The sequence below is a fragment of the Eurosta solidaginis genome, chromosome 4, assembly GCF_040869045.1.
Source record: "Eurosta solidaginis isolate ZX-2024a chromosome 4, ASM4086904v1, whole genome shotgun sequence".
Lineage (NCBI taxonomy): Eukaryota > Metazoa > Arthropoda > Insecta > Diptera > Tephritidae > Eurosta > Eurosta solidaginis.
This window is the reverse complement of record NC_090322.1, coordinates 53,646,226-53,672,822: the sequence shown is the minus strand read 5'-3', so window position 1 is coordinate 53,672,822 and position 26,597 is coordinate 53,646,226. Positions and strand designations below refer to the sequence as shown.

The following is a 26,597-nucleotide window of genomic DNA, read 5'->3' as shown; positions in this document are numbered from 1 at the left end:
ATTTCCGAACTCTTATGTATGCGGATGATGTTAAACTTTGTTACTCATACTTCCTTTCGGAGTCTTCCCGTGTGGGGTTTCTTCAGGCAGACTTGAACAATGCTGGTGTACTGCAAATTTACTAGCTTTGAATTGCTCGAAGTGCAAACTAATGACATTTCACCGAGTGAAGCCAAGTTTGACATCGTATAAGTTAAACAGCACGCCTTTGGAGCGTATATCTGTCGTAAGTGATCTAGGCGTTCTTTTTCATCCTAAACTGGCTTTTAATATACATATTTCGTGAATGGTAAGCAAAGCAACGGGTATACTCGGTTTTGTAAAGCGATGGGCTAAGGAGTTTAAGGATCCGTATCTGACTAAGACCCTCTACACATCGTTGGTACGACCAATCTTAGAGTATTGTTCGTGTGTCTGGTGCCCAGGGTATCAAAACTTTATAAAGCGTATTGAGTCAGTACAGAAGCAATTCATTATATTTGCACTACGTGGTCTTAACTGGGATCCTAGTGTGCATTTGCCACCTATAGAAATAGGCTTCTCCTTATAAATCTGCCGACTTTAGAAAATCGGGGTAATGTTCATTCACAAGCTCATTATGGGCGAGATCGACTCATCTGTTCTTGTTACTCGACTAAATTTTGCTGTTCCTGGTAGAACGTCTAGGCACTTTGTGCCTTTTTATTTACCACTTTGCCGGCAAAATTTTGCCAAAAATAATCCACTGCGAAGCTGGTGTTCGCAATACAACAACTTGTATAACTGCATCAGTATTGAATGTTCATTTTCCGAGTTGCATAATTCAATACTGTCACGTCTGGCCTGATATTTTGTACTTTCTTTCATATGTATGGTTGAATTCAATTATTTTTAATTGTAACATTAATTTTATGTTTTATATATCTTACTAGTCGACCGCATTGTGTCTGTGTCTACTTTAAACCAAATAAATTAAAAAAATATGGCAATTGAGTAATCTGGCACCCATTGATATCACGAATGACATACCTGTCGTTGCCCAAGCTTTTATGTATTACATACGGTCCTCTATAGGTATAAACTTCTTATTACTTCCAACAATAGTGTCTACGTTCCTTATAACCACATATTCCCCTATTTTATACTTTCTAGCCCCATAACCGCTATTAGAAACCCGCTTGGTTTCGTATTCTCGTCTATATATATAGCCTCAGATGCATTTTTCCTTATCTGAACTAGATTTCGCCCCTCATCTGGACACACTCGATCTTGGAAAAATTCAGTAAACTCGTCCACTATCACACCACGTTGTTCAACACCAAATAATAGTCTACTAGGAGTTTCTCGGCAAGTGATGTGAACTGAATTATTTTTGGCATATTCCACTTCGTGTAACTTCTGAACCCAATCTTCATGGTTTATTTCATTAGTTAATTTACCTAACATTGTTTTTAATATTCTATTTACTCACTCTACTTGTCCATTCGCTTGAGGTGAGGCCACTGCCACTTTAACATGTACTATATTTCGTTTTGACAAAAAAACACCGAATTACAAAGGGGTAAAACAAGTTCCCCGATCGCTTACACTTCGCCTCGGTCGGCTATAATAACTGAAGTACTTATCCAAAGCAGCTGTGAATTCGCGGGTGCTCGTGGAATTGGTCGGGTAAAGCATAACGAATTTTGTAAATGCTTCAACGACCACTAAAATATACTTTCGCTTTGACCTAATTGACGGCAGTGGACCAAAGTGATCTATGTGTATAGTGCCAAACGGCAGAGGGGTTTTAGGAATAGGATAGAACATCCTTTCTCTAGCTTGTGGAGGCGTAGCATACATTATGCACTTCAAACAGTTTTTAATGAACTTTTCCACTTTCAATCTCATGTTTGGAAAACAGTAATACAGCTTTACTTTACTAAGTGTTTTGTCAACGGATAAATGACCCATTTTCTCACGTACTGTCCGAATAACATTATCTTCCATTTCGTAAGGAACCTAAAGGGGTTTCTTTCCATCTCTATTATTTCTATACACAAGTTCATCCACTAAGTCGTAACCATAAACGGAATTATTTTCTAACCTATCTCGGATTGATCTAATGTCATTATCACATTCTTGTGCGGCTTGTATTTGGAATTCAACGTCATTCGTGTTTATAATTAAAGCTATTTGCATTCTACTTAGAGCGTCTACGTGACCCATTCAGGGTTCCTCGCTTATGTTGTATTTTATAATTGTTATTTTCAAGCTCTAGGGCCCATCTAGATAATCTAGAATTAAGTTGCCTTCTCTCTAGGGTTTACGTCAATGAATTACAGTCAGTTACTCTCGTGAAAGGTATTCCCTCTAAATAAGTTCTAAATCTTCCCAATGCATATATAATGGCTAATGTTTCTAGCTCGAAACTATGATACTTCGACTCAGCGCTCGAAGCAGTCTTAGAAAAATAAAAAATAGGGTGAAGTTTATTATCATTCTGGCGCTGTAACAATACGGCCCCGAAACCTATGCTACTTGCATCACAATGCAGCTCTGTTTCCCTCTCTGGGTTATATATAGCTAAAACTGGACTCTTTATTAATCTAGTTTTCAATTCATTAAATGCGTCATGGCATTTTTCGTCAAATTCAAATCTGTAAGGTTTGGCTATTTGGGAAAATGACTGCACAAACCGGCGGAAATACGAAAATAAACCTATACACGATTGCAATTGCTTTGGGTTAGTGGGTACTGGGAAATTTTGTATACTTTTGATATGAGAGTTGTTCGGTAATATTCCGACCCGAGTAATATTATATCTTAAATAATCAAATTCATCATATCCAAATTTAAATTTATCTAGACTAATTTTTAACCCACGTAAAGTGAGCCGTTGTAATACTGCTCTTAATAAATCCCTGTGCTCCTCGAACTCTTCGGTAGCTACAATTACACAAGTATACATTCCGTTTTTTAAGATTGATTCTAGTTTTTAATATAGTCAATAAATTCATTTTTTAAGATTTTTGTCAAATAATATTCATTTTATTAACTTAAAAGTAACAAATCAGAAATGAAGATTGGTGGAACTTTGCCTTTTGTATTGTTTAGTATCTGTTTCGCGTATTAGAGTCCAACAATAGTCGCTCATCATGCCTTCATCCCAAAATCCTTGGTATCGTCTTTCAATGTTGGCTAGATCTTGGCGTAACCGCTCTCCCTGTTCGTCGCTCGTATCACCCAAGTTTTTGGGAAAAAAATCGGGATGAGAATGCAGAAAATGCATCTTTAGAGACATCCGAGCTCCAATCTTGCGATAATTTTCCAACATATCGCCAATAATTTCCTCAAAATTAGGGGATTTGTGATTACCAAGTGGTGAACGATATTTTGAAAAGATGCCCACGCGGCTGCTTCATCGGGCGTTAAACATTTTGTAAATTCTTTATCAGCCATTAGTTTTCTAATATCAGGTCCGACAAATATTCCTTCTTTGATTTTTGCATATGACAATTTAGGAAACAACTTGACTAAGTACTGAAAAGCCGGTCCTTCACGGTTTAATGCTTTGACGAAGTTCTTTATAAGACCAAGTTTAATGTGAAGAGGTGGCAGGAAAATGTCTTGTGGATTTACAAGTGGTTCAGCGGAGACGTTTTGCTGTCCAGGCTCATATTGAGTACGACTTTGCCATTCTTTCCTCACATAATGATGTTCAGTTGCGCGGCTATCCCACAAGCATAAGAAACAACAAAATTTGGTGAATCCAGATTGCATCCCAGTTAAGATGCCAATAACCTGTTGAAATAATATAAAAAATAAGTGTTTTCGATTTAATTGGAATTAATGTTTATACCTTTAGATCACCACATATTTTCCATTTATGATCATTGTATTTGATGAAGCACAGGATCTTCCGCATTGTTTCGTAGTATTCCTTCGTTTGTACTGCATGAGCAATCGGAATAGATGGTTTGTTATTCCCGTTGTGGAGAAGAGCAGCTTTTAGGCTGTATTTGGAACCATCAATGAATAAACGCCATTCGTTTTGATCGTAGGGTGCATTCATTTCATTAAATAAACCATTAATTGCGTTACAGAAACTTATGTTGTCTTCTTTTTTGAAGAACGGTCGAAGTGCCTCATTTCTGTTTCTGTATACAGTAACTTTTGTTCGAGAGTCTAGATTTTTCCATTGATGCAGCCGTGATCCTAGCAACTCTGCTTTTTGTTTGGACAAATTCAAATCACGAATCAAGTCGCTTAGTTCATCTTGCAAAATTATATGTGGCCCTTCCATGACAAAGTCGCTTTCACTGCTCGGGGGTGATGGAGTTAAAGTTTCCAGGACGTTTGCACTTATACTTCGATAAACTGGCAACGGATCATTCGCAGTACGTGGAACTAGCTTGGATACTGATGATACATCAGGATAATTATATTTTGCTAATTTTTTTGCATTTATACCCGTAACTTTCATCAAACAAAAGTAGCAATCATCTTTATGGTTTTTAGGTTCTCTCCAGAGCGCTGGCATTGAAAAGTACTCACGTTCTCCCGATGACCACTTATACAGCTTTGTTTTGCATGCGTTACAAATAAATTTCGGTCTCCATCACTTACGAGTGTCTGCTACGCTGAAACCAAAGTAGTGCAGATACGCATCTTTGAGCGCATTTGTTATTATTTTGCCACTTTTTTTAATCATGTAACCACCACAAACGTAAAAAAAAAACACTTTGGATCAACTTTGCAACACTGTCTCTGCATTTTTATTTTTATATAATGGTGTTGATGGTTTAGAATATATTTTAATTCTGAGTCTTAAACTATTTTACATTTGCTTATATACTAAATCTTAAAACTATGTTCCTAAACGTAACTATACTTGTAAGTGCGTTTGTGTATCTAATGTTAGACAAAGGACTAATTTTAATGTCTTCTTAGTTTATTCTATTGTTTGCTTCTATTGTTCTATTGATTCTATTGTTTGTTTGTTCAAGGGCATTGCTTGAATATTAAGAAACCATCTGTTTTGTATGAGGGTTGTTTATACTTATCTTTCCTCAAGTGGACTGTATGTGTGTACATATGTGTGTGTATGTGTGATAGGTTTAGGTACCTTATCCTGTTTGTTTTGTAAGTGTGTATGTATGACAATATTATCTTAAATTCTAGTGGACTGTATAAATTTACTTATTTCAGAGCGGCGTTGTTATATGTTCATACTTTTATGAACATTCTGCCATTTTTACTTACTTATCAAGCAGTGCCACGATTTAAAAGCTGCTATAACAGCACAATGGTGCTATCATGCGAGATCTCGGAAAATAGAATGAATCTTGAAAAACTGAATGCAGATTGGAATTCAGCATATCAAATATAGTTAAGAATCACTCTTATCTGCTCAGATCCAAAAGTTGACCTGAATTTGTAAACTTGTGTTATCTGATCCATATAAATAATTATTTTTCTACTTATTATTAAGAATTCATGAGCTTAACACCGGCTTATAATAATTGAATATCCAATTATTAAGGGGACTCATTTAACCTTATAAATGCCGTATAAAGTGTGTAAACGTATAAATTTATCTAGTGTGTAAACGAACTCTCAAATTTTGTATGAAAAATCATTTACACAATTTGTATAAATTTACGCGTACATTTCATGGTGTATACGCGGTAAACTCAAAGGAAAGCAACCTGGCAAACATAATTGCCGTACCTTTCATCAGAAATCTCCGACATCAGCAAGTCATTTACAAGAATTTCTTAGTAAAGATATTTTAGTTTTGATTTTTCACTTAGTCTTGGCATTTTTTAATTTGTATAAAAATCAAATATTTTTTTGGCAATAATACAGCTGATCGACAATTAAGTTTATTAAGAACATTACTAGGTGCGTTCATATAACACCGTGTGTAAATGGATATAATTTTACACCTTATAAAGTTATATGCTTTAATGAGTCCCCCTATCATGTTTTTCTAAGAGAAACTGAGAAGAAAGGAAGGCATATTGCGATAGTACCATTTCGAAAATCGCCACAAATTCATCGTCAGGGAATTTCGTAATGTTATCAAAGGTTTCACCGAGATTGGAACCGCGAATCACACGGTGAAACTGCAGTTGTCTTAACCACTAGGCTATCCTGTTTGTATTTGTCTCCCTGCTTAATTCAGTTTATCTTATTTCTACACTAACAACACAACTGAGAGATTCTGCCTCTATTAATTTGTGTATATGTAGATTTGTCATAAATATGTAAAACTGAGCCCGAGTTTACAAAGCTTCTCATTCGCAACGACAAAAAAAAAAAAGAATCTTTACAAAAACAAATCTACATACACACAAATTAATAGAGGCAGAATATCTCAGTTCTGTTGTTAGTGTAGAAATAAGATAACTGAATTAAGCAGGGAGGCAAATATAAGCAGGATAGCCTAGTGGTTAAGGCAACTGCAGTTTCACCGCGTGATTCGCGGTTCGAATCTCGGTGAAACCTTCGATAACATTACGAAATTGCCTGACGATGAATTTGTGGCGATTTTCGAAATGGTACCATCGCAATATGCCAGTAAATGTTTCTTCCTTTCTTTTCAGTTTGTCTTAGAAGAACATAATAATTGAATATTCAATTATTATAAGCCGGTGTTAAGCTCATGAATTCTTAATAATAAGTATAAATTGAACACACCATTAAATATTTATCACAAATAAAAACTATTGAATTAAATGTAATTTCTGATAAACATATGACTATGCCAATTATTTTGGGCCGTGACTTCCTTAGGGCATTCAAAATTAGATTGACGAATGTTGTGAAAAGATATAGTAAATCTAGATTATTAGAAATAAGAGATAGTATTACGGAAAAATTCTGTATGGAAAGGTATATGGTAACTGATTCTAATGCATTTGTTACGGTGGTAAAACCTAGCTACTCCGAAATGAGCCAGTCTGCTACTGCCGAAAATATTGTGGAACTTGGGGGTCTTTTTTTGTTTTTTTGCGGGGAGGCTGAAAAATGCCTAATGCACCATAATTGCTGCCGTCGCAACAACCGTGTGTCCGTAGCCTAAAAAACAGCCCCGTTCTGGAACCGTCGCCCACCCCGGCACCACTTTCGCATTACTTCAGGGTGGCGTTCCATATTTCTCATTTTTTAAGAGCCTACTGTTGTCCCTGCGTCCAGGTTCCCGCTATTTGCTCTGAGTGTCCATTTAATCGCCACTGCTTCGCATGCGCATTTCTCTGCGCTCCCTCTCAGCATCCATCAGGCGTGTCATTACTATAAACCCCATTTTGCTCACTGCAGTCCAGCATTCTTTCCTGTTGCACATATGTGAAACTAAATTTCTCGTGGTAGGTTCCTCTGAGGATCTTCCTCTATCCTACGCTTCCATAAATACTCTTTGAAACCGCCATGTCCACTCATTATCTGCGTGAGATGGTAGTTCAGTTCGCCGTGCTTCCGCTCATTCCATTGAGCTACGTTCCAAACTAGTGTGAAAGTCCAACACCCTTTACTCGAGGCCTCCCACCGTTCTTGCCACTTAGCTATTGTTTGTGTCCTTGCTCTTTTCTTGTCTTCTTCAGATGGTCGCTCGATATTAGTGTTATACAGATCGGCCATTTCGCTTGCCAGTAATTCCACTGGGATTTTCCGGGTTAGAACCAGGATCGCGTCGTCGGACACCGTCCGATAAGCACTTGCTATTCTTAAAGAAGCAAGTCGGTACGCTGCTAATATATATTTTTGATGGGTCTGTTTAGATCCATACCACACTGGTGCTGCGTATAGTATTATTGAGCTGGTTACTGTGGACAATAGCTGACGTATAGCTTCGCTCGGACCACCAATGTTAGGCATTATTCGCATAAGTGATCCATTAACTTTGGTAATTTTCTCCCCCACCGCTCTGAAGTGCTCTTTGAAAGTTAACTTAGAGTCAAAGTGCACTCCTAAGTATTTTAAGGAATCCTTTGAGGTGATTTGATGATCCCCGACAGTTAAGACTAACTCGTTCGCCGACCGTTTGGAGCTTACTAATACCACTTCCATCTTTTGGCTAGCCAACTCCAGTCCTGTATTGGTCAGCCATTCCTTTATTCTTGCTACGGCGTCATTACATAATGCTTGAAGCAGGTCCAGTTTCTTGGCCACTGCTACCACTGCAATATCATCAGCATATCCCACAATTTGCGTGTTTTCTGGTAGATCTATCTTTAGCACCCCGTCATACATTACATTCCAAAGCGTTAGACCGAGAACAGATCCCTGTGGGACGCCTCCTGTGATTTTGTACTCTTTTGCTCCTTGATCCGTGTCAAAAAGAAGTACTCTGTCTTTAAGATAGCTACCTATAATTCTGCGTAAGTAAGCTGGAGTGCCGAAGCTTTGCAGCGCTGCCATTATCTGCATCCAGTTCGCAGTGTTAAAAGCATTCTTGATGTCCAACATAATCAGTGCACAGAACTTCCTTTTATTTTGGCCTCCAGAGATAGCTTCTCTAGCTATATTGACGACTGTTTGTATTGCATCTACGGTGGATCTTGATTTGCGAAATCCATATTGACTATTCGATAAGCCACCTGGTCTTTCTAGAGTCAGCTGTAGGCGCTCACTAATTATACGCTCGAAAATCTTCCCTAGGGAATCCAACATACAAAGTGGCCTATATGAGGATGGTTGGTCCGGCTGTTTACCACGTTTCAGCAATAGGACAAGTCTTTGTCATTTCCACGGGCGAGGGAACACGCCTTCTTGCATACAGGCATTAAAAAGATCAGTAAATAATGTAGCCCTAGTTGTAATCGCGGCTTTATGGGCTATGTTTGGTACTTCGTCGGGTCCTGGGGATTTGTTATCAGCAACTCTTTTTGCAGCGTCCAGCACCTCTTGCTCTGTAATTTGCGGAATTTCCGTACTTTCTAGATCCTCGCTTGGATAAGTCCAGCAATCTTGCGCCGGGAAAAGTGTTTCAACAATAATATTCATCAGTATCGGGCACGTAGGTTGCTGTGATATCGGTCCTTTATCTTTGGCCATCACAGTTCTAGGCTGATCCCCAAGGATCTAGGTCGACATTATCCAGCAGTTCCCTAAAGCATAACTTCTTGCTCTTTTTTATGGCATTTTTAAGTGCCTTTCTTTGTGCGACATAGGTGCTGTGTAGCTCTGCATATCGTGGTGATGAGCGTGCCCTCTGCGCTATTTTCTACGCTCTTCCGCAATTTCGTCATTCCACCAATATACCGGAGTGCGCTGTGCTTTTCCGCGACTTCTGGGCATGGCAGCATCACATGCCATACATAGCAACTTAGTGATTTGAACCGACTGGTCTTCCGCATGCGATTCTCGTACTATGGCGTCCTTCCAGATAATGTCAAATATTTGTGGGTCGAAAAGGTGCTCTTTCCATTTCCTACTTTGTCGATGTCTTGCTGCTACCGTTCGTGGAGTTTCGAGCAGCTCTACGCTAATAGCTTTATGGTCGCTGTGTGTGTAGACGTTTCTTATGAAACATTTTGCTCGTCTTGCTATTTCGCTGCTAGCGAAGGTGAGATCTATAATGGATCGTCTGGTACCTGTATCGAAGGTATATATCCCTGGTTCATTTAGGAGTTCTAGCCTCAAAGAAGTAAGGCTTTCGAGGAGAACTCTCCCTCTTTCGTTGGTTCGTCTACTTCCCCACACAGATGACTATGCATTGAAGTCTCCACACACTAAAAGCGGGTGTTTACCTCGTGCTTCAATGGCAATCCCGTATATCATCTCTTCGAACTCGGCGATGGTCATGCTCGGAGGGGCATAGCAACTGAAGACGTATATACCGTTGATTTTTGCCCACGTGAATCCTGCTACCGTTGGCGTCATAATTTCCTGTGGGAGAAATTTCCCTGGTGCCTAAATTGAGGCTTTCCCTGCTGAATCTGAGAGCCAACCCTGCTCCTGGCGATTTTTGTATTGTTCAGAGAGTACCACTATGTCATATCCTCCTTCATAGACTGTTTGGGATAATAGCTCTTGGGCTGCCTCGCAATGGTTTAAATTGAGCTGCAATACCCTCATGAGACAGTCATTTTGCTGCCCTCTCGTTGTGGGCATTTAAAACTGCCTGCTGAATGTTGTCCCCCACATAGCGCGCATTTCGGTGCATTTTCGCACTTTGCAGCCTTATGACCTTCCTGGCCGCATTTCCTGCATAGGCTATAACTATCTACAGTCTCCTTACATTTCTGAGCTATATGCCCGTAGCCCCAGCACCTATAACAGCGTTTTTCTTGCTTGAGCTCTCTAATTCGGCAGGAAACCCATCCTACCCAGATTCTTTGCGTATTAAGAACCGCCTTGGCATCATCCGCTGTAAGGCTTATAAGTGCCGACTTCGTGCCACTGTACCCTGTGCGTATGCTTTTTATGGCAGCCACATCTGGAAGTTTGATGTTGCATTGCTGGTGGAGGGCGTTGCAAATCTCCTCGGGCGTAGTAATCTCATCGAGATCTCTGCACTGTAGCGTGACCATTTGGGACTTTGTTATAACTTTAGCCGAGTCCTTTAGTACCGCTTCAATTTCTGCTTGGTACGCGCTTGTTTTCTCATCTTGCGATTTTTTCAGCTCTAGTAACAGCTCTCCTTTCGCCGTTCTTCTAATCGTTTTGACGTCATCACCCATTGATTTTAATTCGTCGCATCTTCTCACTTTACGCAATGTGTCGGCGTACGTCGCATCCCCCGCCTTGGAAATGATGATTGCATCCGGCCTAGCCTTAAGTGATTTTTTCTTGCTATTCTTTTTGGCTAACTGCCACTCTCCCGTCTTTTGGGCTGCAGTTTTCTCTTTCCGCTCCGTCTTCTCTTGCGTTTCTTGTCGTCGTTTGTGACCACCCACGTGCCCTGGTAAGACATCTTTTAGTGTAGTAGTGGGTTTTACCACGTTGTTCTCCTTGGTCGAGTACGAATTATTCCGCGGTCGCTTTCCTGGGGGTGATGGACTTCTATCCTTGGCGCATTCGCTTGCACGCAATTTATGTTCTCAATTCTTTACCTCTAGGGCCAAATCGATGTACAGCACTTTTATTACGGAGGCCAAGCGCTTGATTTCCGCGTGTATATTATTACGCCCTATGAAGAACTGCATCAAGTCCTCAATCGCCTTGCCTAGCTTGGTCATCTTTTTTTCTCCAGGGGGGTTTTGCTGATTTAACGCAGCTGACGCCTGCTTAATTAAAAAAAAAAAATAAATGTAAGGCGCGATAACCTCCGAAGAGATCTAAGGCCGAGCTTCTCTTCCAATTTGCGTCGTGCTCCTCTTGATTTTTCCCTACAAATTGGCCGGACGGGACCTACATGTTTTATGCCGACTCCGAACGGCATCTGCAAGGCAGATGAGTTTTCACTGAGAGCTTTTCATGGCAGAAATACAATCGGAGCGCTTGCCAGACACTGCCGAGGGGCGACCCCGCTTAGAAAAATTTTCTTCTAATTGAAAAATCTTATTTCTAAAATTTTGATGTTGCTTTGCCCGGGAGTTGAACCCAGGGCATACGGTGTGATAGGCGGAGCACGCTACCATCACACCACGGTGGCCGCCTGCTTAATTAGCTCACTTAATAATGGTGTGCCCGTTTGAGCCTTGCTGTCGGAGTTATTTTTGCAAAGCTTCGGTGTAGCACCCGGCGACAACGCTCCTTGCTTGCTTTCGGCCTCCGCTCCTTTGGGTTTCGTTACCACTTGCGACGAAATGTTAAGGCCCCCCGCCGATGGGCCACGCCCTTCTGGAGAGCGAGCTAGCTTCCTTCCTACAAATGGATTGAACGCCATTTCATTCTCCTGTGTTTGGTTTTTTATTTTAGTATTGTTGTTGCTCATCATTTATTTAATTGGGTCCCCACTTGAGGCCGCTATCTTGGTCCGAGTGTGCAGTTACCTATATAGATCCCGTGGTTGTCTATGCGAAGGCAGGGAGGCCACGTGAAGGTTGACGCAGTCCCTCATGAAGACTGCGTTCAGAGCCAGATCAGTATTAATCGGGAGGATCTCAACCGAACCTGCACCACCAACTTAATGATGACGGACTTTGAACGTACCCCAAGGCCTGCCAAGGTTTTAACGGGACGGAGACGAATGGGACATTAACCGGAAAGTCATTTCGACGGTGTGTCAAGCCGTGTACTGAGATTTCCGAATGCCACATTCGCCAGCCCTTAACAAACATATCCGAGTCGTTGATTCCAGTATACCTTAATTAAGACCTTACTGGGCTCAGTCTTAATGTGACAATCACCTTAAATTTACAAATAATTTACCTCTTTGCCTTCCTGAGTGTGTATCCCACGTCGTATAGTTGCCTCCCTATCTTGGGTAGGTATTCCCTCGAAGCAACCCCGTACTAGGCTGTGGATGCTTAATTCAGGGCGGCATCTAATGGCCCTGCCACTGCTTTGCCCCACCTAACAGCCGCGACCGATCACAAATTGTCATCAATATCCTCTAACGGGAGTCCAAGGAAACTTGCAGTTTCAACAGGGGTGGACCATAAGGAAAGGGGTGTTAGAGGCGTTGGTTCCACATTACAATTAAAAAGATGGTTGGTGTCATGTGGGGACACATTGTAAGCGGGGCATACATTTTGTATGTCGGGGTTGATTCTGGATAGGTAAGAGTTTAACCTGTTACAGTATCCAGAACGAAGTTGAGCAAGAGTGACACGCGTTTCCTCTTCCGCGAGTTTTGGATACTTTTCTTTAAGTACTGGATTCACCGGGCAATTCCCGGCATAAAGGTCTGACGCCTGTTTATGGAGTTCACCAAGGACCTGCTTGTGTTTTTCGCTTCATACGGCTGGGTTCTCAGGTGCCGTATTTTCTCAAAATGCTTACGGAGATGACTCCTTAAGCCCCTAGGCGGTGCTGGTTCATCAAACAGATGTCTGTTGGGATGCTCAGGTTTCTGGGTATTCAACAGGAAGTGTTTGGTCAGCATCTCATTTCTCTCCCTGATGGGGAGTATTCTCGCCTCATTATGCAGATGGTGTTCTGGGGACATAAGAAGACAGCCCGTGGAAATTCTGAGAGCAGTATTTTGGCAGGCCTGTAGCTTCTTCCAGTGGGTAATTTTTAGGCTTGGCGACCATATGGGTGACGCGTAGCACGTAATCGGCTGGCTAATTGCTTTGTATGTAGTCATGAGCGTTTCTTTATCTTTTCGCCAGGTACTGCCAGCGAGGGATTTGAGGATTTTGTTACGGCACTGAATTCTCGGAACAATTGCGGCTTCGTGCTCACCAAAATGTAGATCCTGATCAAACGTCACACCTAAGATTTTGGGGTGTAGGACAGTCGGTAGCGTAGCGCCATCGACGTGGATGTTCAAAATGGTCGACATTTGGGACGTCCATGTTGTAAATAAGGTCGCGGAAGATTTAGTCGGTGATAATGCCAGGTTTCGCGAGGCGAAAAAACTGGAGAGATCAGGGAGGTAGCCGTTTATTTTATTGCATAGCTCATCGATCTTTGGGCCTGGGCCTGTGGCCATTATTGTGCAGTCATCGGCGTAGGAAACGATTGTGACTCCTTCCGGTGGTGAAGGTAGCTTAGATATGTAGAAATTAAACAAAAGTGGGGATAGGACACCACCCTGTGGCACCCCTTGTTTAATTCTCCTTGGTTTTGATTTTTCGTTTCTAAATTGCACCGATGCCTGCCGACCACCCAGATAATTTGCGGTCCACCTTTTAAGACATGGGGGAAGGGTAGACTCTTCCAGGTCTTGCAGTAACGAGCCATGGTTGACCGTATCAAAAGCTTTTGATAGGTCTAGCGCTACGAGTACTGTTCTATGGTGGGGGTATTGATTTAAACCACAATTTATCTGGGTGCTAATGGCATTTAGCGCGGTGGTAGTGCTATGGAGTTTTCTGAAGCCATGCTGATGAGAGGCTAGCTGCAAATTTGCTTGGAAATAAGGGAGCAAAATGGCTTCAAGCGTCTTTGCTACTGGCGAGAGGAGAGATATCGGACGATACGACTCTCCTATGTTAGCTGGTTTCCCAGGCTTTAGTAGCGGGACCACCTTGGCCATTTTCCATTTATCGGGTATGACAAAGGTGGAAAGAGACAGGTTGAAGACATGCGCTAAATATTTGAAACCCTCTTTCCCTAGGCTTTTAAGCATCGGCATGGCTATGCCGTCTGGGCCCACTGCTTTGGATGGTTTAGCACGACCAATGGCGTCCTCAACCTCTTTAGCGGTGATGGTGATTGGTGACGCGCTGAATTTGTGTTTATGTGCGTGTCTATTGGCTCTCCGTCTATCTTTGTCGACCGTAGAATGCGTTATATATTGTCGGCAGAAAGCGCTCACGCATTTTTTCGCATCCGACAGCACTTTGTCGCCATAGGCGATGGAAACTTTGTCTTTGTGCTTAGTCCGATTCGATAGGGACTTTACGGTGGACCATAGTTTACCCACACCGGTAGAGGTTACAACCTCTTAGGTGCTCCTCCCATTTCGCCCGCTTGTGTTCGTCCACAAGCAATCTGATGCGTTGGTTTATATCCCTTATTTGGGGGTCGCCTGGATCAAGCTGTCTTATAAGGTCAAGTTCTCTCGCTAAGTTTGCGGCCTCCGCCGGGAAGTGGGCCGGATTTCGGGAAGTCTCCCGGCGGGAATGAAACGTGCCGAGGCGGATTCAACGACCTTACGGAAGGCACGCTCCCCTTGGCGGGCATCAGTCGGGATAGGGAGGGCAGCAAAGAGGTTGTCTGTAAAAGATTTATATTCTTCCCACTTTCCTTTTTTGAAGTTTATGAAAGTGCGTTTTTCGGTGACGATGAAGTCGGCGGTACGCTCGAGCGAAATAAGTATAGGCAGGTGGTCGGATGCCAATGTCACCATCGGCTGCCAGTTGACGCAGTTTACGAGTTCTGCGCTCACGATTGAGATATCTGACGAACTGTGACAGCTTCCTACCATACGTGGGCGCGTCTCCGTTTATTGTGCAGAACGTCGTTTCTTCTATTTGATCCGCCAACATCTCACCCCTACTGTCCGCCCGCAAGTTTGAGTGCCATAGATCGTGATGGGCATTGAAATCGCCTAAGATAATGCGATTGTTGCCAGTGAGTAAGGCTCTGATATTAGGGCGGTATCCACTGGGTCAACAGGTGGCAGGAGGGATGTAGATGTTGATGATATCTAGGTTTGCATCGCTTGACCGGACAGATAGGCCTTGACGTTCTAAGGCATTGTCCCTGCGGTCGATGCCAGGATCAAATATATAATATTGCACAGAGTGGTGTATGATAAACGCGAGGCCGCCTCCATTTCCGCTCTCGCGGTCTTTCCTGTGGACATTATACCCAGAGCAGGTCTGCAATGCAGATCTTGCTGTGAGTTTAGTCTCTTGAATCGCAGCAATGCGGATGTTGTGCCGCTTCATAAAATCGACTATCTCCGTAATCTTCCTAGTTAGTCCATTACAGTTTAACTGCAGAATTCTGAAGTGGATAAGGGGAGACGCCGCCACTCTGGGGGTAAGTGACGGGTGACTACGCCTGGGTTGTGGAATTGATGTGCCTGATATTCTTTGTATAGACATTTCGTCTGAAGAGGATAATATTGATATATGCCACAGTCTGGCAAAAACAAACAGAAATGATTTGAAAGTACTTATTAATAATGAGTACCTCAATTCTGATATACAACCTGAACCATTTGAATTTCAGATGATAATACGTCTAACAACTGACGTTCCTTTCTACTGTACTCCTCGTCGACTATCTTACTCAGAGCGCAATCAGGTGCAATCTATCATTGATGAATTTAGCAGGGAGGGTATAATTAGACCTAGAGATTCTCCATATGCTTCAGCAGTGGTGCTAGTTAAGAAGAATAGTGGGAAAATTCGTATGTGCGACGACTATAGGGCCTTAAATAAATTAACCATTAGAGATAACTACCCGTTACAGTTAATTGATGATTGTATAGAATATTTGGCGGCCACCGTGGTGTGATGGTAGCGTGCTCCGCCTACCACACCGTATGCCCTGTGTTCGCACCCCGGGCAAGCAACATCAACATTTTAGAAATAAGGTTTTTCAATTAGAAGAAAATTTTTTTAAGCGGGGTCGCCCCTCAGCAGTGTTTGGCAAGCGCTCCGGGTGTATTTCTGCCATGAAAAGCTCTCAGTGAAAACTCATCTGCCTTGCAGATGCCGTTCGGAGTCGGCATAAAATATGTAGGTCCCGTCCGGCCAATTTGTAGGGAAAATCAAGAGGAGCACGACGCAAATTGGAAGAGAAGAGAAGCTCGGCCTTAGATCTCCTCGGAGGTTATCGCGCTTTACATTTATTTTTTTTTTTATAGAATATTTGCAAAATAAATAGTTATTCTGGGTTTTGGATCTGAAGAGTGGATTTCATCAAGTGAAGATGGCTTCCGAATCCATTCCTTTGACTTCGTTTGCGACTCCTAACGGACAATTTGAATATTTAAAAATGCCGTTCGGGTTGAATAACGCTCCTGCTGTATTCCAGCGATTTATCAATAATATCTTCCGCGATATGGTTGAGAATAGAAAAATAATGTTTGTTTGTTTTAATACATACTTTTATAATGAATAATATTTCAATGTCTTCCACCAACTCCCTTATACCTTTGCATAGGTCGAACAAAATATCTCTGTAATACATTATTCGGAACCAGTGACCTCCTGATAAAACTAGCCGGACTACCCGTATCAAAAAGAGAAAACAATTTTTTATGAAGAACAGTTTCACTAGTCTTAAATACTATACTCACATAATTAAAAGCCCCAACCACGTCAGCATCAGCGTCTTCTTCCATGTATACAGCAGCAACATCCCTAGGATTCAAAACCTTTCCGGGTTCGGGCAGGAGCGATGGTCATGCCACACTTTCCAGCAGGGAAAACATGCTGCATTTGGCCTTAGTGGATATGGGCAATTCGGCTTAATATGCCCATCCCTCGAGCAATTATAGCACTTTTGTTTTTCTTTCTGCTCACCTTGCTTAGTATGACTTTCAATGCGGCAAAACCATATTGGTGCTAAAATATTTATTTTAGAATCGACTGATCAGTGCCTTCAACTCGTCCATTGTTCGTGCTGTCAGCAAAAGATGTGTATTTTGGACTAAACTACCAATCCCGTCGATAATGAAGTCAATGACTTCCATTTCACTTATATTTGCACGTTTAGCTATAGCCTGCATTGTCAGCACATAGCAATGCAAAGATTCTTCTTTTTTACGCCAACGACGCTGCGCCAACATTTTGTAAATTTCTTGGCGCGTAATCGGAATGTCGAACTCGACCTTCAAAGCACTCTTAAGTTCACGGTAATTTAAGGCTGCAGTCGTTGTTAAAAAAACTTTTGCCGTTCCCGTCAACGAGCGGCGGAGTGCAAGAAGCTTAAATAGGTCATCAGCGCCTGTCGACTCCATAATTTCCTCAAAATCCCGAAGGAAATGACCAACAGTTAGCGACACATCATCGCCACTAAATTTGGGTATGGCGTGCTCTATGTCTCCGAATTCTAGGCGTCGTTGGCTTTTAGTTTCCCTACACTCTAGCTGCTCAATTTGTTTCGTGAGTTTTAATATATCCAACCGCTTCTGTAAAGCTGCAACTTCATCGTCGATGTTGGTGACTAATCGATTGCTCTGTCTCAAATTTCTAGAGGCAACAGCGGCAGTTTTGGCAGCGGCAGCAATATCGGCAGTAATGGTTGCATCGGCAATGGCGGCAGTTTCGGCAGCAACAGCAGTATTGGCAATGACAGGGAATCAGTAGAGAAAGCAGTATCAGCATCATCGGTAATAAGTGTATTATAGGCAGTAACAGCAGTATCAGTGGCGGCAGCATCGGTTACGGCGGTAGCGGAAGCAATAGTGTCATCGGAAATATTTCGGTCATCTGTATCACCAATTATATCCGCTGCCATTCGTTTGAGTTGCGAAAGCGTAGTTGTCGGCGAGAATTCAATACCTACATCCATTAAAAGTTGTGCAAGATTTTCTCTTGTAGACGAAATTTTGCTTGGGTAAACCCCATAGCTGAGTTATAAATGTACTAATTCTTGCCTCCTTTATAGAATGGCAATATATTATATTTTACGATTAAATGAAACACGTCTGGTAGTTTTTAATAATTAACCGGAAGTCTCTTCTTCTTTCCTTTTTTCATTATTCAAGGTTGTATTTTTTCCATATTCATTATATACATATTTTACCATTGTGAATTCATACAAGTGGCGAATGTTTGACAAAAACGTTCACAATAGTAAACAGCCTTGATCACCTGTTCAATCGCTGTTCGATTACTTAAATCATTTTCCAATAGAGGTTTTAAAACATTTTTGTAGACGACTGGCATTTTGCATTATTTACATATTTTAACATGTGTGCTTAACTGGCTGCTCACATTTGATCTATTAACTAGATTTTAGAAATAAATATTAACATGTAGTCTGATTTTCTGTATACACATTTAAAAGAAAAGCTGATTTGAAAAACAAATGAGCAATTCAATGCACTTCCAATTTAATAACCGCGAGCAAAAAACAAACCTTTCTTCCATTCTCTGGCCATTCGCGACAGCCGTTCTCCCTGTCAGCATTACTTGACAGGTAGGTATGAAAATGGAAGAATAGAAAGATTGTTCACATGTATGAATTCACAATGTATTTTACATTGACTCAGGGTTGTATTAACTACAGTATCTCGTTACAAATAATATATTTCATTCAAATTACAAACGCATAAGGTTGTTGAAGAAGCAAGTAAATATTGTTGCCTACAGTATCTATAAAAATAGCATTAAAATAATTGGGTAGTTTGATTTACGATTTACTGAATTTGCCACAACGCAAATTTTTGAACAGTTTCCTGCTAAAACCTAAGTTATACATTTTATCACATTGTAATCAAGCAAAACTAGGTTCTTAACTTTTGGTTGGCGAAAGATATAGAGTTATCCTAGAAATTTGAAAATGTAACACCTAAAGGTACACATAATTCTTGTTTGTGTAGTTTGAATTAATGCCAAGTGTCTCATGTTTATTAAAACTTTATATAGGAAACCATGCAACCATCCTAAATTTATACGACACTAGTAAATTGTCAAATTCTTTGTAGACCAATAAAATAAAAATAAAATTTGGTGTTTTTTTCGAGATTTGGTCCTTTTTTCGACGAATTTTGGTCCCAAATATGGTGTGGCAACCGTGTCTGGGATATCAAATGTGCTAGAGTGAGCGTTAAAATTTTGACACAAACTCCGTTTAAAATGTCTAGGTGGCCAATATGGAATGATGAAAATTATTCCAAGCATTGCTCGTCAACTGGCTCGGATGAGAAGATTAATAAGTTTAAAACGATTGGTATAAGGGGCAGGTTATACACGGAATCACCCTGAAAGAAAGCTGATAGGATAGGAAAAATGTTGACTTTCTTTTCACCACGTTATGTTCTGCCCGTGCGGATTTTTTGAGACTTCGCTTGGCAATGCGCAGTGGAATTTACTTTGAACAGGTCAATAAAGGACGTGCGACACATGTGTATAGAGTGATGTAAACTAATATTTCGGCCGCCGTGGTGCGAAGGTCAAAAGCAACATCAAATATTTGGAAAAAAGTTTTTTCAATTAGAAGCAATTTTTTCTAAGTGGTCCTCGGCAGGGGTTTGGCTAACACTCCGAGTGTATTTCTGCCATGAAAAGCTCTCAGTAAAAACTCACCTGCCTTGCAGAAGCAGTTCGGAGTCGGCATAAAAACAAGTAGGTCCCATCCCGCCAGTTTGTAAGAAAAAACTAGAGGAGCACGACGCACATCCTTCGCACCTTGTATTTACATATGTATGTATTTTTTGAACTAATAGGGGGATCGGGATTTTGTGCAAATGGTTTAGGATCATTCCAAATAAAAAAAAGGTAGAGGAAACTCTTTTCCCTGTTATGTCGTTTCTACTGTCACTTTAGCTGCGTAACGAAACTTTTTAGTTATTGTGGTTAATATCGATATTTCATTAACCCATTATGTGGTATTTTAAGGCGAGAAAATTAGCAGTTTTCGTAAAATGAACTATATATTTCATATTATTACTTATATTACTTTATCCTTGAAGACAAAAATAATATAATTGTCTAAAAAGAACAAATCAAAATATGGAAAGCGTCGGCGGAAAACATTATAATGAATTATCCCTAAGGAGATTCTTGTCGAAATATATTGAATAGGGGACCTTATGCACACGTTATCAAAGTGGACGACCACGAAAGGCCACTGAACGCGTTAATAGGAATATCGTCAGATAGCTCTTCTGAATACATTTAAAATTGTTCCAGAAAATTTAAACACTTAAGGTAGAAAAAAACCAGCTTCTTAGTACAAAAATCCTTAAAATAAATAAATTCATTCAGTTTTGTAATTCGTGGTTAGCCCCAAAAATACCAAAATATGGATTCGCAGCTGCGTTCAGATTACTGTGCTCGATTAGCCCCGAATTCTTGGTGAGATGCCGTCTTGAATGCTGTCAATGTCGGCGGCGGAGTTAGTTTAACTCCCCATTAACAAAATCTAAGCGACTTTCACGGTTTTTAATGGGTTCCACACCATTATATAAGGAGAATCCTTCACTGTTGCCTTAACGCAGTTTTGACTAAATCTTCCTGATTGTTGGGTTACTACGCATCGTAAACCTTAACTGGTTAAAACTTATTATGCAAGAGAATATGAATCATAGCCAATCGTTCCCTCTCCAATTTATGTTTTTATAATACCAGTTACCGTGCGGGATCGCTTTTTTGTGGTGGAAAGTGGGTTTTGTTAGCCATGGGCCATCAAATTCGTTTTTCTCAAGAGAAACAGTGCCGTTGCTATTGTAGTTGTCATGTCTCTATTATTCTTCAATTCCGCGGAAGTTTCTGGAGCAGTTTTAAATGTATTCAGAAGAGTCATGATGACGATATTCCTGTCAACGCCTACATTGGCCTTTCGTGGTCGTCCACTTCGAAAATGAGACGATAAAGTCACCTATTTAATATATTTCGTCCATAATCTTCTTAAGAATAATTTATTATAATGTACTCCGCCTACTATTTCCATATTTTGCGTGATTTGTCCTTCGTAAACTATTATATTAATCTCCTTCTGCAAGGATAAAACTATTACTTTTATGAAACATTTTTGATTTTACGCAAACTGCTAGGAACTTTCTAGCTTTCTCGCCTTAAGATACCACTTAATGAGTTAAGGAATTGTCGATAAATAACTAAAAAGTTTCGTTATATATGTAGGTGTAATGACCGTAGAAACGATGTAACAGGGAACACATTGTGTTCAGCTTTTTTTATGACCGTAAGTATATATACTTAACACTCCTATATTGCTAATACAATATGCCTGCATTGAGTTTTGAATTCGAAATCAAAAAAGACAGCCGTCGGTGCAATGCCAAAGTCACGAATATTATATGTGTCAAATTTGCAAATTGCAAAGCCAAACCAGAACAAAAATTTGCCAATCCTTGTGGAATTTGGTAAGGGCATAGCTTCTATGACGATAACTGTTTTCTGTGAAAATGGGCGAAATCGGTTAAAGCCACGCCCAGTTTTTATACACAGTCGACCGTCTGTCCTTCCGCTCGGCCGTTAACATGATAACTTGAGCAAAAATCGATATATCCTTACTAAACTTATTTCACGTACTTATCTGAACTCACTTTATCTTGGTACTAAAAATGGCCGAAATCCGACTATGACCACGCCCACTTTTTCGCTATCGAGAATTTCGAAAAATGAAAAAAAATGCTATAATTCTATACCAAATACGAAAAAAGGGATCCACATGGTGATTGGATTGGTTTTTTGACGCAAAATATAACTTTAGAAAAACCTTGTAAAGTGGGTGTGACACCTACCATATTAAGTAGAAGAAATTAAAAAAAGTTCTGCTGGGCGAAATCAAAAGCCCTTGGCATCATGGCACGAATACTGTTCATGGCATTACATATATAAATAAATTAGAGGTACACTGAAAGAAAAAGACTGGTAAAATCAACCGAATTTCGGGTCAATTCAACCGAAATTTCTGTTAATTTTTATCCATCACAACAAGATGTTGAATCAATTGCGCACAAATCGTTGATTCGTAATTGACCGTTTTAGTAGTCAAATGAACAAAAAAAAGTTGTTGCGACAGCTTTGTACGAAAGTACCTATGTTGCCATTTACATAAATAAATAAATGTAAGGCGCGATAACCTCCGAAGAGATCTAAGGCCGAGCTTCTCTTCCAATTTGCGTCGTGCTCCTCTTGATTTTCCTTATAAATTGGCCGGACTGGACCTACATGTTTTATGCCGACTCCGAACGGCATCTGCAAGGCAGATGAGTTTTCACTGAGAGCTTTTCATGGCAGAAATACACTCGGGGCGCTTGCCAAACACTGCCGAGGGGCGACCCCGCTTCGAGAAATTTTGTTCTAATTGAAAAACCTTATTTCTAAAATTTTGATGTTGCTTTGCCCGGGGTGCGAACCCAGGGTATACGGTGTGGCAGGCGGAGCACGCTACCATCACACCACGGTGGCACTTACTAACCCGACCGTCAATTGGGCTTACATCAAATATGCTTGCACACATTAAACATTATACACTTTATTATTTTGTTTTATTAAACGCACTTTCACCAAATTTTATATTTTATAATTTATTTAATTTATAGTTTTGAACTTCGCTTAGCAAATAGAAATGAACAAGGTAGTTACAAAACTGATTCTCAATTCTTTCAGTTGCAGCTCAGCTCATTCTCAATTGCTTCTCTCGCATGTAGTTGCCACACTTGATTGTTTCGAACTTGTAGTATAAATGTTTGACATAAGATTTTAAGTAGAGGTCTTGTAAGTTATAGAAAAGTAAAGAATGAAATCGCTAGAAGTTAATTCACCACTGGAGTAACTTTACATGTAATTCGGCACGTTTAATTTTCGTAACACTTTAAGTTGAAACGATTCCAAAACAACTCAAACTTTTATATTGCCGGAAACATCAACATTAAAAAAGGATGTTTTTTATTATCTTATAAACTCGTTCGCGTGAGTGAAAATTCGTAAAAACTTGAACAAAATGTTACTAACTTTGGAAAAATCCTGTTCGTTCAAACAAAACTTTTGCAACAAGAGGGCGTAATTTTGCATTTCGCTTGGAGGAGAAGTTGCAAAATTGCACCCGATAAATAGGTGTCCCGGTATCTCATAATTTTTTGCACAGTAAATTCAAAAAAGGGTTTCTCGTTTTGTATTGATAACTGAAAAACTAGTTTTTTGTTGTTTTCCTATTTTGAGTGTTTTTTCGATTTGGTGGTTTTCTTATTTTGGTATTTTTTTTTAAACAAGTGGCACCATCGTCATAAGTACAAAGTAGAGAGCGCAGTGAGCGTAAAATTCTCTTTTAAATTTGCTCATGTATTGACTGTTGATAGCTGTTGAAATGACCAGTGAGATCAGTTGTGTTAACAGAAAAATCAGTTAGATTGATTAGGAATCTGTCAATTTTACAGAATTTTGTTAACTTAAAAGTGAGAATTTCTCTTCTGTTGAAATGACTGAACTAATTTGTTCGTTTGACAAAGAACTCGGTCGAAGTAACCATAATTCGATAAATTTCCCCGAATCTCCGTTAAGTCAAGAACAACAGAACCGATTTGTTGATTTTACTAGCACCATTTCTTTCAGTGTACCCGACAGATGATATTCTGGGTCACCCTGGTCCACATTTTGGTTAATATATCGAAAACGTCTTCACATATACAACTAAGTGCCACTCCCTTTTAAAACCCTCATTAACACCTTTCATTTGATACTCATATCGTACAAATACATTATGGAGTCACCCCTGGTGATATCTCGAAAAGGCGTCCACATATAGAACTATGGCCCACTCCCTTTTAAAATACTCTATAATACCTTTTATTTGATACCCGTGCCATACGAACACATTTCAGGGTTACCCTAGGTTCATTTTCTTACATGGTGATTTCCCCTTATTTTGTCTCCCAAGCTCTCAGCTGAGTATGTAATGTCCGGTTACACCCGAACTTAACCTTCCTTACTTGTTTCAACATTAAATAGCAAAGCAACAACAAAATAGAATGCACAAAACTCTGAACTGCCCTAATATATAAAAGTTGGTACAATTAAAAACACTGAATAATTTATTTAAAAACAAAGTCATCTTGTTCTGCACCATTGTATTCCATAGTTACACCATGTATTCTCATATGCACTTTAAGACCAGTAGATTGCGCAAAACTTTTTTCACACATTTCGCAATCAAATTTTTTTTCCAAATGTTGACCACGTATATGTGTGAGTAGTGTTCTCCTTGTTTTAAACCCTTTATGACATACACCGCATATCTGATCACGTGTGTCTTGATGAGTTTTCATGTGCTCCCCTAACAATGACCTGTTATAGAAGGCTAGTTGGCAAAGTTCACATTTGTGTTGGGGCCGCTTCCCATGACGTTTAAGATGTTCTTTAAATTCGAAATTTAGCTTGAAATTTTTACCACAAATATCACAAACATATGGTTTTTCGCCGGTATGGTTACGCATATGGATTTTCAAATCGGTTGTCGTTGGATAGGGCTTACTACATATCTCACACTTGTAAAGGTAATCTTGGACGTGACGACGTAAATGTACCGTTAAGTTATTTGTTTTCTTGAAGCCATGCCCACAGACATGACACTTAAAAGGGTAGGAACCATCGTGGGATGCTAAATGGATTTGAAACTGGCTTGAGCCTTTTACAATTTTGTTGCATACGGGACAGTCATACGGTGAAACATGACTCACTAAATACTCAATATGTTTGTAATATTGAAATTCTGACTGAAGTGGTATCCTTAGATGTTTACTCCTTATTCTTAGTTTCTTTTCATTTATACAAATCATTTTCAGTTTTAAAATTTCTCTTTTTAAATCATCTAGTCTTAAATTCAGTCGTGATATTCGATTGAATTCTTTAAGTAGTTCATCCATTGCTTCCCGACGTTTATTGCTAAACCTGTACTCCATTTCGTTTGTGTTCCAAAGGCATGCATGATTTTTGTACGCTTTAGCTAGGTGTATAAATTGTTTATCAGTCAAACAGCTGTTTTCTCTTATACTTGGTTTAGTTCTTAAACCTGCAAGCGCCTGTTAGAAAGTAGAAGTGTCACAAAAAAATATCAAAATAAAGATTATTACGTGTGTTAAAAATTTTTATGTATGCAGTTAAAGGAAAATCAAAGATTCTATAGGTGTATTCTCGCTATTTAGAAACCAAAGAAAACGTAGAAAAAATTCTACAACTAAGTAAACATAAGCGTCAAGTATTCCCACTCCAAAAAATTGATATCTTCAAAATTCACCAAGGTTGGTGAAAATGTTGTCATTGTAGGGTAAATCACCTGTACCATTGTGGATAAGACAGGTGTGATAACTTCTGCATCCATCAAAGTAACAAATAGCGCCGATCACCTGATTTTTAATTGACTATCGTGGTCTCATTCTGTATCTCTTCCTATCACCCGCTGAAGATAACCGGCCCTATGCGTCGCCATTGAACATCCTGTCAAAACGCTAAAAGGTAGCCATATTGAACATCCTGTCAAGAAGTTGACGGATAAGATATCACACTTGTTTTATCCACAATGACTTGTACAAAAGGAATGACCGAAATATGGACGGATTGCAAAGATACAGAGTCAAAAATTTACTTTTCCCTTTAGATTTTCTTCAATAAATATTAAGATCGCTAACTTCTAACGTACAAAAAAAAAAAAAAAGATTTGAATGATTCTTGTAGTTTTTTTCTGTATTTGAAAAACAAAAAACCCACTCAGCATTTAGGTGATTCAATTTTGAATTTCCCTACATATCAATACAATTTGATTACTCTTTCTGACTAAATAATGAACGAAGATTTCCCCAACCATTTCTCCCCTTCAGCTTCAAAGAAAATACATAATGATTGGACAATACATAGGTTGTGAGCTATTTGAACCCCAGGTAAGTGAAACTATCTTGACATACCTGGATCCGGCTTCAACATCCCGTATCGTATCCGTATTTTAAGATGCAGACGATAATTGATGTTGGATGTTGTAGTCGCAGGTGTATATCGGTCAAGTTTGTTTGCGAGTTAGCTGTGGTTTGAATAGCTCACTTTCGCATGCTTTCTTCCCCTGATGAAATAAGATTATTATGTAGTATCCTATTTTGAATGAGATATGAAGAATAAATGCATTATAATAGCATTAAAAAATTATTCAAAAATCTCAATCAAACCGATTGAAATATATTCACGAATATGATCAGAAAATGAAAGTGAAAAGTAGTCAAATATTACTCTAAAACTATTAAAGCTCAATTTTACAATGATATCAAATATGAATAAAAAGCGTTTCGAAATAGGAATCATAAATGATTATTCAATAATAATCCCATTTATGGTACATTTTTCTCCCGACGATACGTTAATTTTCGAACAGAAGATGCTTTTAAATTTGAACGTTTTTAATCATCTTGGGGTATGATATTTAAATATTTTTTGATCAAAATT

General features: G+C 39.7%; 1 protein-coding gene across 7 annotated transcripts in view; it reads right to left on the bottom strand.

Moving 5' to 3' along the window:
• Nucleotides 1–26,597, bottom strand: part of LOC137249764 (reticulocyte-binding protein homolog 1-like) — a 319,862-nt gene that overhangs the window by 73,534 nt on the left and 219,731 nt on the right. For 3 of the 7 annotated variants that reach the window (XM_067781634.1, XM_067781638.1, XM_067781636.1), the window contains one exon: nt 24,185–25,189. The exons of 3 other annotated variants lie outside the window; for them this stretch is intronic. In XM_067781634.1, the coding sequence (XP_067637735.1) occupies nt 24,203–25,189 (987 nt within the window). In that variant the 3' untranslated portion in view covers nt 24,185–24,202. Of the gene's footprint in view, nt 1–24,184; nt 25,190–26,222; nt 26,250–26,597 lie in introns of those variants that run through there. One more of the 7 variants, XM_067781642.1, reaches the window with a different exon arrangement.